Genomic DNA, 13,209 nt, shown 5'->3' with positions numbered 1-13,209 from the left:
TCTCATTTAATCCCGGCAATATTCCTCTGAAGTAAGTCCTATTACTAGCAGCTGCCCTCATTTACGGATGGGTAAATTGATATTTAAAGAAGTTCAATAACACCTAAAGTTACCCAGCCGGTCAGTGGTGGTGCCAGAACTCAAGGACAATAATCCTAGAACTTCAGAGCTAGAAGCAATCCCAAAATTATCTTCCTCACTTAATGTCCTTGACGCTGAAGCTTCTGATTTACTGCCTGGCACATAGTAGGTCTTCCAAAATGGTGATTGACTGACTGATTCTGACCTTTGCCTGGGAGAACCCAGCTGCCATCACCAACAGGCTCTATTCTTTCCTGCCCAACACCTCTCACAGGTGTGAATTGCTTGCGTCCTCTGAATTATTCATGATCCACACCTTGAGAAGTGTGCTTAAAAAGGGAACTACCGTTCTCATTATTTTTCAAGACAAAATGCCTGACTAATTGGTGAATTAGATGATATAAGCTTCTGGTCCATGTCGACTCACACCAAATAACATATCCATGCCCAGCTTTTGAATTTCAGCTTTCACGTGACTCCCCAGTTTCTATTAGGATTTAAAATAGTGGTAGCTGAGCAGCAAAGACAACCATCACAAGCATCCCTAGCCAGCCTGCAAAGCCAATGACCCTCACCTAAAGCTGACACTGTGCCTCCGATCCACATGTTCTTCTGAAGGCTGAGTTAGGTTCTGCAAGAAGAGTTCTTAAGCCACATCAACACCTGAGAATTCAGATGCCACGTCACCCATAATTCATGGCCTCCGTCAATCATGGGAAACTGCTGCCTCGGGGCCCTTCCTCCATTCTTCCTTCCCCTAGCCAAGTATCCCTCATGAGTTGATTTTCAAAGTGGGAAGTTTTATGAGAGGGATAACCATCTGCTAATCGTGAGCCAACATCACTGTGTTTTAAATTCAATGTTAGTCAACCAAAATGAATTGAAAAGCAGCGGCAGTGGTTTGGGGGTACTAAAAATAAGCTGTAGCATTTGCTGAGTTCTCAGAATTAAAACCACAGGCGGTCAACTTGTTGCTGCTCTTAATCAGATATGACTGCTCTGTCCCATTGGCTACTACAACGAGGAACTTGAACTGTTAACTATACCATAGGCCCAACAACACTGTGCTTTTGGCTAGCTGGCAGGGATCAAGAAAGGACGTGCTGTTTCCCTGGAACTAAACTTGCCAAAAAAAGATAACAGCTGGCTTTCAGGCGATCACCTGTGGCACATCACAATTGCACCTTAGTCAAATTCACCTGGCATTTATGATATAATCAGTCACACATCTACAGATATGGTTCCACCTGGCTTGCTGTCTAATGCCTCCAACAAGGTGTTTCTTCTTTTGAATTTAATTTTGGGTAACAATAAAACAACACCACACAATAGGAATTAATACCATATTAATACATTGAGCATTCCCATTGGGCCTTGGAGACCTTCTTGACCCCTGAATACTGTACATTACACTAAATGTCTTATCAGACATCCCTTGAAGGTTTGTCATTAAAGTTTTCAGGGGTCAGAGAGGTAGAAGAATTCTACCTAATGCATCATTGCGATTAGATTCCTGTCATATTCAGAAACAGGGTAGGGGGGTGGGGGGGTGCTTCTATTGATTCCTGCTCCTTCGGATTCATTAGCCATTTTTCCCTCTTCAATTAAACCCGCTGATCAACCATAGAAAAGCTGAAAAAAGCCCTCCCTTTGCTCAGCTGCACTTGGAGGGAAAAAAAAATGTATGCCTGGAAAGTAAAATTACAGAGCGTATTCCAAGAGGCCACACAGGGAAAATCTCTCTCTCTCTCTCTCTCTCTCTCTCTCTCTCTCTCTCTCTCTCTCTCTCTCTCTCACACACACACACACACACACACACACACACCACACACACACACACACACACACACACACACACACCACACACACGTATAGCCAGGCAAATTGTCAGTAGCTGGGCGCTGCCTCCTCTTTGCTAACTCACTTCAATCGGGACCAAAGGACACAATCCCTTCGTTACTTCCATCTCAAACCCATGCCCCAAGCGTATGACTCCACGGAGCTAATTTCTGAAACAAACAAAGAAAACCAAGTCTGCGAGGAGGGAGGGTTGGCTCCCCTGTGCCTCGAATTCGGGCATCCAGCTTGGTAGCGGCGCTGCACTGCGAGCGGCTCAGGGCGCCCAGAGTCGCCCTAACCTTCCCCGCCCCGCCAGCCCCGGTTCCAGCGGCGCCAGAAAGTGAGAGCCTGCCCTGCTCCTCTCGCTGCTCCCCGCTGCTCTCCAACCCCCAGACCGCCCGCGTCCGCAAACTAAGGGCGCCACCGCTCTCCCGTCTCTGCGCTGTCAGATGTCAGCGGGCGCCGAGGGTTCTGGCCACCCAAACAAGTGTCACACCGGACGCTCGCTCTCACTCTGAGAGCGCGGGCAAGGCGGACACGGGGAGGCTCTGCCCATCCCGGGGCGCGGGGCGAGGGCAGGGGGCGAGAGACCCAGCTCGCAGCCGCGCCCGACAGGCTGAAACTCACCGGAGGACACGGAGGAGCCGGACAGACTGGAGTTGCTGGACGCTGCCATCTCCGCGCGCCCCGCACGTCGCTGTAGCTCAGCCCCGGTGAGGACGCAGCCTCCGCTGCCCTCGCCCGGCCGCTCTGTGCTGCCGCGGCCCCCAGCCCATGGCAAAGTCCTGGCAGCGCAGAAAGCACCAGCCTCTGGACTCTGCCTGCACTTCCTGCTCCACCAGATGACGCGCTGCTGCCGCCGCTATTTATTTGTGGTTTCCGTCCCTCTCGGCGCCTAAGCACGCTTTTCTCCGGGTGTCTGGGGGTAGGTAGGTGGGAACCGAGGGAGGCCAGGGGGCGGCGGAGCGGACCGATCGTGCCTGCAGCCGAGCCCAGCTGCGGTTAGTCGCTCCCCCGCGCACGGCAGGGACCAGGGCGCCCGGGTGTCCCTGAGCCGCCCCGCCAGCTCCCTGCACCCTCCCTTGCGCTCCTGCCTTCCCAGCCGCACTTCGAGCAGCCGGGGCAAGGGCGGTGGGAGACAGACAGACAGAGCGACCTCCCCCTTCTCCCTCCGCCCCAACTCCGCTGGCGCGCGCACACAAAGGAAGGAGAGGAGACGCGGGAGCTGGGGAGCTGGTTCAGCTGCGGCGGGCTTGACCGCACCTGCCCCGGAGGCTGGAGGGAGAGGCTGCGGGCTGCAGGGCAGGAGGACACTGGACCAAGGAGCGGGACCCCTAGGTGCCGGGGAAGCCGCGGGGGGCGGGGGGCGCGGGGCGAGGGGCGAGTGTGGCTGCAGCGCGCAGAGCCGCTCCAAGGATTTGAATGCGACCAGGAGTGGGGAGTGGGGAGAAGGTGTTGGGGCTCGCTGAGCCCCGCCAGCCTAAGGAGCGGCGTGCAGGCCGGGTGGAAAAGGGTGGGGGTACGGTGGGGGGAAGGCGGGGTCACTGAGGACACGTTGTTTGGCAGAAGGGGGCCTGGGAAGCCAGGGGACTGTGGAGCGCTCCTTCCACTCCCCTCCAAATTGTCCTTTGTTGCCCTGGAGCGGATGGTCCCAGCCCTGCAAGAAGGTAAGTTTTCTGAAACACCCTCACAACACCCAGCAAGCCAATCCGGCTGCCCTCGTGCCCCAGCCTCGGAAGGTGCCCGAGGGGCCTACTGGGCTTTTGAGGTTGGCCTTCAAGGAAACAGACACGTTCCAAATATAGCATCAGGCCCACACAAAGCCGGTGTCTCAGAGCAGGAGGCTCTCTGCTTCCTCTTGCAGGGGCTCCCCCACAAAAGACAGCAGCGGCGGCAGGTCCCCCTGTGCCTTTCCAGGTAAGGCCCTGCTCAGGTGTGAGCGAGCGACGGGAGCGTCCCTTTCCCCGTATTGAAACCTAAATTCATTTCGCTGGGAGGAAATACCAAGCAGATTTTTTTAAAAAAGTCTATTTCACGCTCCCAGCAGGGTAATCGGTTCTTTCAATCCGGAAGCAACAGAAAACTGTGAAATTTGAACAGAAATTGTTAGATCAAAGGGAAGAGCAAACATTAAAGGGATGAAAGTACTCTCATTATGTAGCAAAGTGGAAAGCGTTCGCATTTGAGGAAGTTCAATTTTTAAAAATCTGGTTAAAAGGACATAGTTTAAAAATAATTAGGAGGGACCCAGCACAGCAGCCAGTCCCGGGGCGGGGCACCAACCACACGCCACACTCGCCTCACACACAGCGAGTAGTAAATGTTGAATTATGCACCCCTGTCACATTTTCTAGTTGATTTAAATGAATTGTTTTTTAAGGTTTTTGTTTGTGTGTTTTTTAATGCGGCTGGATGAATAGTTGAGGGCTCATGAGCACTCTCCAGTCACTGTGCACCGAGTCTCCCTGACCCTCATCCAATGGAACTTGAAACATCCCGCCTGGTATAAAGAGACCCACGCACCCCCACCCACCCTCCCACCCGAATTTTGCTTCTTTCTGTGGCAGGCAGCCCTAATGCAGCCTAAGCTGGAGCCAGCCCTTTAAGGGACATATGGCCCATCGCAACCTTGACCTCTCTTATCAGAATGGAGCTTCCTGTTTCCCCCGAGTGCTGACCAAAGGCAACATCTACTTGTTTGACAAGAAACCTACCTGTCCTTCCAGGTCCTTAGATGGGCAGCTATCTAACGTGGCTGCCACTCGGTTGTCACCATCTTGGATCTGAAGACGATAACATCTGGTTTCAAACTCGGGTCCTGCCACTTATTAGCTGTATGACCTTGAGCAGCACTTACACTCGCTGAGCCTTAGTTTCTGCACCTGCACCCAAGGCCCTCTGACATAGGGCGCTGTGAGGATTCAATGAGTTGATAATGGCAGAGTCACAGTGTAACTGACATCAAGTCCAGGCTCATAAGTGACAGTAAATGGTTCACTTAAAAGACTGAACCCACGATTTGAACGACTTTTGCTTTCTCCATTGCATCTGGAGATACCTAATCAGCAGTGACTTCTTCTACGAGGGAATATGTCCAATCTCTGGCCCAACGTTAATATCTCTCTTGGATAAACTGAGCAACAGGTTCCATGACTCATCTCAGAAGTCTCACAAAGGGATGTCAAATTCTGTTTCTGCAGTATGAGGACAATAGCTACCTTCATAGGGCTATACACCGAGTGGCCAGATTACTATGACCTCCAAACGCATAATCATCTGGCCACTCAGTGTACATCCTGTATAATAAAAGGCTAATATGCAAATTGTCCCCTCCACCAGGAGTTGGACCAGCAGGCAGGCCGGCCAACCGCCCATGTCCCCTCCCCCTGGCCAGGCTGGCCGGACCCCACCCATGCATGAATTCATGCAACGGGACACACACACACACACACACTGAGTGGCCAGACACACACACACACACACACACACACACACACACACACACACACTGAGTGGCCAGACACACACACACACACACACACACACACACTGAGTGGCCAGACACACACACACACACACTGAGTGGCCAGATGATTATGCATTCAGAGATCATAATAATCTGGCCACTCAGTGTATAGCTGTGGGAGAACATGCAGTGTGGTCCTGTGAAGTAGATTATTCTTATTATCCCAAATTGACAGCTGAAGAGACAGGACAGAGGGGCACTTGCTGTGAAGGCACCCCTAAGGCACCCTGTGCCGTACAGATGTAGAATAAGACAGACTAATGTTTTCCCACTGGTTCCAAAGGCCAGGAGCAGGATGTAAAGATAACCAACAGACTTGCTGAATAGAAATGGGATGACTGGGGAGGCTTAGCTTGTGGGTAGAGGTGGAGGGGAACTCTGAAGTCCATTATTTTGAAGAACCCAGGAAAAGCTCCAGATTTCAGAACTAAACTGAAAGCTGGTTAATCATTTGGAATGTTAAAGCCATAACAAGTGGAGAAAGCTCAGCAGGTGCGATCGCTTACTAGCATTTTTCTTAGGTTCGGAGGCCTCAAGCGCTTCCTGCTCTTGCAAACATTTAACATCAGTAAATGAGCAGGAGGTGCTGGCACACGGTGCTAAGCCCCTCCTCAGCAGGCTCAGGACCTGTTTGTGGGCCTCCCAAAGCATTTCTCCAAATGAAACAGTAAAAAAAAAAGCTTGTGCATTTTATTCATTCATGTCCTTAATTCTAGGCAGTACCTATTTAAATTTTTTTTTTTTTTTTTTTTTTTTTTTTTTGGCCAATGGAAAGGGACATATTGGTACTATAAAGATCTTAGGTCCTTTTGAAAAAGATTTTTTAAGCTATGAATACCTTCTTTCTTCAAATATTAAAAGAGCTATGGGATGAAAGAAGTTGTATTGGTAATTTGGTCTATTTTGGATTAAAAGCTACAACTGGTTTCAGCTCTCATGCCAACTTAGCATTTAAAGTCTTCCCACCTTCCCCTTCCAAACCTATTTCCTGTTCTCCCCTTCGTAAATGCAGCCCCTTCTCACTGTGCCCGGCCCAGCTAACGGGGCAACACCCGCCTTTTCTACGTCCTCCCTGCTGGGCACCCTCCATATCATGAAAGTTCAAGTGGAAGCCACCTTCCTAGAGAATCTCCCCTGATTCCCAAGCCAGACACCAGCTCTGCTGTTGAATTCCTCCAATCCTTCCTCCGGACCGCCCCATTGGCAGATGCTCTGTCCTGTTTGGCTGGTAAGTTTGCAACATATTGTATCTCCAACTCCATTAAGAGCTTCCAGGGGGCAGAGTCCTTATCTGGCCAGCCTTTGTGTTCCCTACCACGTTAGCACACAATATGTGCTTTTAGTAGGTATTTGTTGAATAGATGAGTAGACCAAGGAACAAATGACTCCATACATGGTTCTCAAGGACACCGCCAATTACATGTCACATCAGGAGCTGTGACCACTCAGCCACAGAGGATGAGTGCAAAGAAGTGGATGTGTGTGTCAGGACACTGCTGTGTACAACAACCACCGAAATGATGAAAACCTAAGACTAAAATTTTGATGCAGTAAATGTTTGCAATCCCCACCCCACCTCCATCACCGGCTGTTACAACTCCTGAACTTCATTGTTTACAGAGGAGCTCGTATGCCACTGTAATTTGTTTATTTTTGCTTTACTCTTCCTTTGGAGTTTCAAGGCAGACATGGAAACACCGCAGGGTATGGGGCTGAGGTGGTGGGAGCTGGGTTCCCGCATCCCTGGCACTCTGGGATGTCCGTGAAGGTCATTCCTTCCCTGGGCGCTATGCATAGAATGAAATATTCCTTACTTTCAAGATTAATCCTGTGGCTGGCACACACAGGAGACTAGTGGGGCTATTTGTCAACTAGCTTTAAATATTTTATGGCAAATACTCCACTCTCCCCTGAAAATTGGTCCTTTCGCCATCAATTTCTCAACATCGATATACTCTTTGTTGGAGTGAGCAGCATTTCCCTTTGTAGTTAAAGCAGTGTTTCTAAAAGCAAAGATGCCTAGTCCTGTTAAAGAGAAAATGTTGGCTCTTTGGGGTAAGGACAGGCGTACCTAGAGGCTGAAGCTCAGAAAGACTCCGTGACCCTGGAAGTGGGGAGACGGCCCAGGGTGGGGTTACTCAGCAGACAGCTCAGACCTGCCCAGAGCAGCCCTGCCTCTGAACAAAAGGAGCCCACACCTGGGGTGCAGACAAAGGGAGGCCGCTTCAGCTACCAAAGTCCCAGTTCACATCGCCGACTGCTGGGGACCCCTAGTGGCCACACATGCCGCCAGCACAGGTGCTCCTGAATGTCCTCACTGACATGCAGAGGGGTCCAGGGGTATCGCCCTGACTCTCCTATTTGGCCACTTAGCTTGCCAAGTTCAGACACCCACGCCCACACACACACTTATGCCACGCAGCCAGCTACAATCTCTTTGACTTGAAAGCCAGACAGACACACACAGAGACGTAAAGGAGGGTATTTCTTTCTGAAGAAAAAGAAAATCAGAATTCAGAGACATAGAGTCCAGAAACCCATTGAATGTGCGTTCTTCTGCGTATGGCCTCTTCTGGCTTTGTTCCCTGACATTTTAGATTACAAAAATCTTTCCCACCCTCCATGCACTAAGAGACATCTAGGATACGCTCAAGTGAAGTCTGCTGGGCAAAGTTGTGCAGTGAGTTTGTTTATTGTGTCTTCTGGGGCACCTCTGGCTTTTTGCTCCTGCACGATCAAAATCTGCTTCCACGAAGGGTCTGATGGATTGATTCTCTGCTGTTCATCCACCTATGCACTCATTAATTCGCTCTATGATGTTTGTTGAGCCCTGGGGAGAAGGATATGAGGAAACCACATCCTTGCCCTGTGCATCCTTTAGTCTGACCCCTCCTACCCTTCCTGGGACATATACATTTCAGCTGGGACAAGGCACAGAAATGATCTCTAATTGGAAATTATAGGTGGGGATTATCCATCGGGTATCAACTTTCTTTTCAGCAGATTTTTTAAAACAAAACCTCCAAGATCAAACCTCAGTCTATTTCTAGATAACTAGCATCTTCTCATGCACAGGTTTAGCTTGTCAGCACAGGGAACCAAGCAAATACTCTGAATGTTCTGTGCCTTCACTCCCCAGAAAAAGGTCTGGATCATTATTTCCATCTCTTCACCTGTGGCAGCTATGGATTCAGCAACAAAGCAGGAATACCTTTTTTTTTTTTTTTTTTAAATATTTTTAAGGAGAGAAGGTAAATGGCATTGGAGGAAAACTAACAGACAATATCTGGGCAAATCATCTGATATAGAAAACATATTTTAGCCTTTTGCAAATATAGGGTGGGGCAAAAGCAGTTGATTCCAGTTGTTTGCATGGAAAATAGTACAATAATTAATCCTATATAATAAAAGGCTAATATGCAAATTGACCGAACTATGGAATGACCAGTCACTATGACATGCACTGACCACCAGGGGGCAGACACTCAATGCAGGAGCTGCCCCCTGGTGGTCAGTGCATTCCCACAGGTGGAGCACCGCTCAGCCAAAAGCCGGGCTCACGGCTGGTGAGCACAGTGGCGGTGGCGGGAGCCTCTCCCGCCTCCGCAGCAGCACTAAGGATGTCCGACTGCCAGCTTAGGCCTGCTCCCCAGGGGGAGCAGGCCTAAGCCATCAGTTGGACATCCCCTGAGGGTTCCCGGACTGGGAGAGGGTACAGGCCGGGCTGAGGGACCCCTCCCCGACAAGTGCACAAATTTCGTGCACCGGGCCTCTAGTAAATAATACTAGTACAAGAATAAACTCAGTGTTTCTCATACTCCCAACTGATTCAAAAAGTACTGTGAACACCTCCTAGAATTCACTAAACCCAAACACCTATTTTCACCTGAGTGAGTTCCCTCTCCCAAAGGTTGATTTTAATACCAAGGGAAAGACCAATTCATAGGACAGGGCTATATGCAAACTTCATGTCTATAGATTACCTGGGAGTCTTGCTAAAATGCAGGTTCAGATTCAGCAGGTCGGTGTGGGGCAGGCCCCGATTCTGTATTTCTGACACCTTCCCAGGTGACACTGCTGTCCCATCACCACACTTGGCAGTAACAAGAACTCTAGGGCCCTGGTTCACAACTCTGCCTGTACCCAAAGGCTTTCAGAAATCCCAACGCCCAGGTCGCATCCCACAGCCATCAAATCAAATATCTGTGGGTGGGAACCAAACATCAGTATTTTTTTAAACTCCCGGGTGACTCCAATGTGCTGCCATGGTTTGGAACCCCTGATGGGAAACCTGGGGTGTAGAGAAGAGATTATACTGTTGAAGGAGTCAACTGGGAATAGTGAGGGCTCATGTTGCCCCATCATTTTGTCAGGACTCTCTGGTCACGAAGGAGAGAGAATCAAATTCTTGTCAAGACCTTTCAGAAGACTATGTAACCACAGCCATTGTGATGTGAGAAACAGACTATAATCTAACATTAGGACAACATTTTTCAATCGGCATGGGGGTGATTCTGTTTCAAATTGTAGTCCACATTATGATTTTTAAAATATACTCCTCGGTAAACAAGCATAAACAATATGCACTTACTTTAGGGCCACCCCCATAAGAGCAACCAGCTGTCAGTAAGGCAGGTTTTTTCAGCAAATCCACTCTATCATTTCTCAATCAGAAAGAAGATTAGAAATGGGACTTTTGGCTCAGATGGGGTTGAAGGGTGATGTTTATGCCAGAGATATACTTCACGCCACAGCTACAAAAATTGCTTTGGGGAAAGAAAACCCTCAGCTGCTTATGTGTAATGAATTCATGAAAATGAAACTCTTCCCTCAGAAAGAGGTGAATGCACCTGCCTTCCACTCCCAATGGTGGTAGCAGAGAGGCAAAGTAGTTTAGCTGACTCTTCGTACCCAAACAATTTACCCTCATCCACATACGCTCCCACTCCCCAGGGCTGACTCTAAAAAGGTGGAAAGTTAAATGAATCAAAGCGTTTACAGCAGTCCATTCAGGTATGATGGTTAATTGCATGTGTCAACTTGACTGGGACATAGGGTGCCCACATATTTAGCAAAACATTATTCTGGGTGTTTCTGTGGGGGTCCTTTTGGACGAGATTAACATTTAAATCAGAAAACTGAGTAAAGCAGGGGGCCCATCAATCAGTTGAAGGCCTGACTAGAACAAAAAGACTGGCCCTCCCTTCAGTAAGAGAATTCTTCCTAACAGCCTTCAGACTGGGACGTCAGCCCCTTTCCTGCCTTTGGACTGGAAATAAACCATCCCTTTCCTGGGTCTCTACTTGGCTGACTCTCATGCAGACCTGGGACTTACCACCTCCATGGCCTCCGTATGCAAAAGAATAGGCATGAGCTAGTGTGTGCGTGTGTGTGTGTGTGTGTGTGTGTGTGTGTGTGTGTCTTATTGGTTCTCTTTCACTGGAGAACTGTAACTAATTCATAAGGGTAATTTTTCACCTTTTGTACTCCACCAGATTTTCTAATTTTTCTATAATGAGCATGTACACAGTAATCATTGATATTAAAACTGTGTTATTAAGTGAACAGGAAGGATCGTGTCCTCTTACACCAAGTGTCTGTACCTCAGAGCAGTGCTGCATCTCAAACTTTAGAACCTTAACATACTGCATGGGGAGCCATTAAAACTGGGTCCCCCCTCAGAGACTCTGATTCGGGAGTTCTGGTGGTGGCGGTGAGTGTCTGCATCTCTCACAAGCTCCCAGCGATGCCACCCCACGGACCCTGCTTGGAGTGGCAAGGTCTATGATGACTCTAATAGTGATCACAACCCCTTTCTAGGGGACTTCTGTGTTTATTCCACCAATCCAGCCCTTTGCTCACTTCTGCCATGTTTTGCTGTCATCTTTCTTCCTGTGGCTCTTGAGCAATGGGAGGATTCTGGAGGGCAGTGATGGCGTTTGACTATTTTGTCCACCTCCCTTCCCTAACCCCCAAAGCTTTTCTATAATAAAATGAAAAACACGTTTGTAGAATCCAACTGAGTTGGGTTGACTTTTTGAATTGACTTTTTCTGTTTTGATCCAAAAGTGAGCAGGAACAGAATGAACACAGTAGGATGCTGTCTGATAGTCTCTCCGCTCTGTCGAAGGCATTTAATTTTCTATAAATCTAGCTCCAATCCTCTTCGGCATGGTATGTCAGGATCCTTAATGTGACATTCAGGCTTTATGGAACGTGAACGATCTTGAGGAACAGTGCGTTTACTCAGTTTGTATTTATAGACATGTGAATGTACAGAATAACCGTAGAAAAAAATCTTTCAATGTTGAATTGACTTTTTCTGTTTTGATCCAAAAGTGTAATATTGGATAAGAATATCCTGGCGTTACACATGGGTAACATTGATTGAATGTGACAAGTAATTGAATATAATGATCTGACAACACTTGGGGAGAAGTCTGAACAATAATACAACTTTATACATTCTCATTTGATCTGTATCTTCAGACCCCATTTTTTTTTTTTTTTTACATTCTATGTGTCATATCACAATGCCTGGCTTTTGTTTCTTTTTTAAAAAAATATTTTTATTGACTTCAGAGAGAGGAAGGGAGAGGGAGACTGAAACATCAATGATGAGAGAGAATCATTGATTGGCTGCCTCCTGCACGCCCCCTACTGGGGATCGAGCCACAACCCAGGCATGTGCCCCTGACCAGAATGGAAACCGGGACCCTTCAGTCAGCAGGCCGATGCTCTATCCACTGAGCCAAACCGGCTAGGGCCTGGCTTTTGTTTCTTAATGCTGTTTGTGATCTTGTTGTACTATTGTCAGAACACTATCATGTTAAAACAATTCTTATAGGGCATTCCGAATAGAAATCTTCCCCCCCTGCTAAGCTTCCTCTGCCTTCCCATTTTCCCAACTCCATCGTTACCCTCTCTTTTGCAGAGCGTCCTGCCTGTCACGGTCTCAGAAGAGAAGTTCAGCTTGTCTGCATAGGCATTCGCATGTCTTCATTAAGGGGAGACAGCAAAGTGATTAATGAGTGCTATTTCTCATTTTGCAAAAGGAATATGTCCATTTTCTATATTCTGTATTCAGAGCAATGAAAGAGTCATGAGTTAGCTTAATATCCAATCATTTACGGCATTTATGTTATTTAAGATGTTTTCTTATAAAGTAATCATGCTAACTGTAGACAAGTTGGAGGTAAAGGAGGGATCGGTAAAGGAAAAAAACCATCCGTTTTCCCAGCACCGTGAATAAGTACTTTAATAATTTGTGGCATTTTTTCCTCCCTGTGGGGATGAGCAATTTAGCAGTCTGCTGTTTGCAGTTGACGATATGTGGGAATCTGAACATGCCTGTGGGAACACTTTGTTAGAACCTCTATCAAGAGTGGCTATCTTTGTGTGCTGAAATTATTCTACTTTAATTTCCTATGTTGTATAATTTTTTAAATGATTATATTTTATAATTGTATACAATAAGAAAGCTACCTTCATTTTGGAAGGAAGCTGTATGAATTATTTCCCCATGTCATTACACATTCTTTTTTTAAAAATATATTTTATTGATGTTTTTACAGAGAGGAAGGGAGAGGGATGGAGAGTTAGAAACATCGATGAGAAAGAAACATCGACCAGCTGCCTCCTGCACACCCCCCACTGGGGATGTGCCCGCAACCAAGGTACATGCCCTTGACCGGAATCGAACCCGGGACCCTTGAGTCCACAGGCCGATGCTCTATCCACTGAGCCAAACTGGTCAGGGCTCA

General features: G+C 47.9%; 1 protein-coding gene across 4 annotated transcripts in view; it reads right to left on the bottom strand.

The window, feature by feature from the left end:
- The window catches only part of CHN2 (chimerin 2), a 271,320-nt gene that overhangs the window by 239,116 nt on the left and 18,995 nt on the right, over positions 1-13,209 (bottom strand). For 2 of the 4 annotated variants that reach the window (XM_080664379.1, XM_080664380.1), the window contains exon 1: positions 2,548-3,928. The exons of 1 other annotated variant lie outside the window; for it this stretch is intronic. In XM_080664379.1, coding sequence (XP_080520505.1) covers positions 2,548-2,596 — 49 coding nt within the window. In that variant the 5' untranslated portion in view covers positions 2,597-3,928. Of the gene's footprint in view, positions 1-2,547; positions 3,929-13,209 lie in introns of those variants that run through there. One more of the 4 variants, XM_080664381.1, reaches the window with a different exon arrangement.

This window comes from Plecotus auritus (assembly GCF_963455305.1).
Source record: "Plecotus auritus genome assembly, chromosome: 4".
In the NCBI taxonomy this organism is placed as follows: Eukaryota; Metazoa; Chordata; class Mammalia; order Chiroptera; family Vespertilionidae; genus Plecotus; species Plecotus auritus.
The sequence above is the reverse complement of the archived record's forward strand: the minus strand, read 5'-3'. Positions and strand labels throughout refer to the sequence as shown.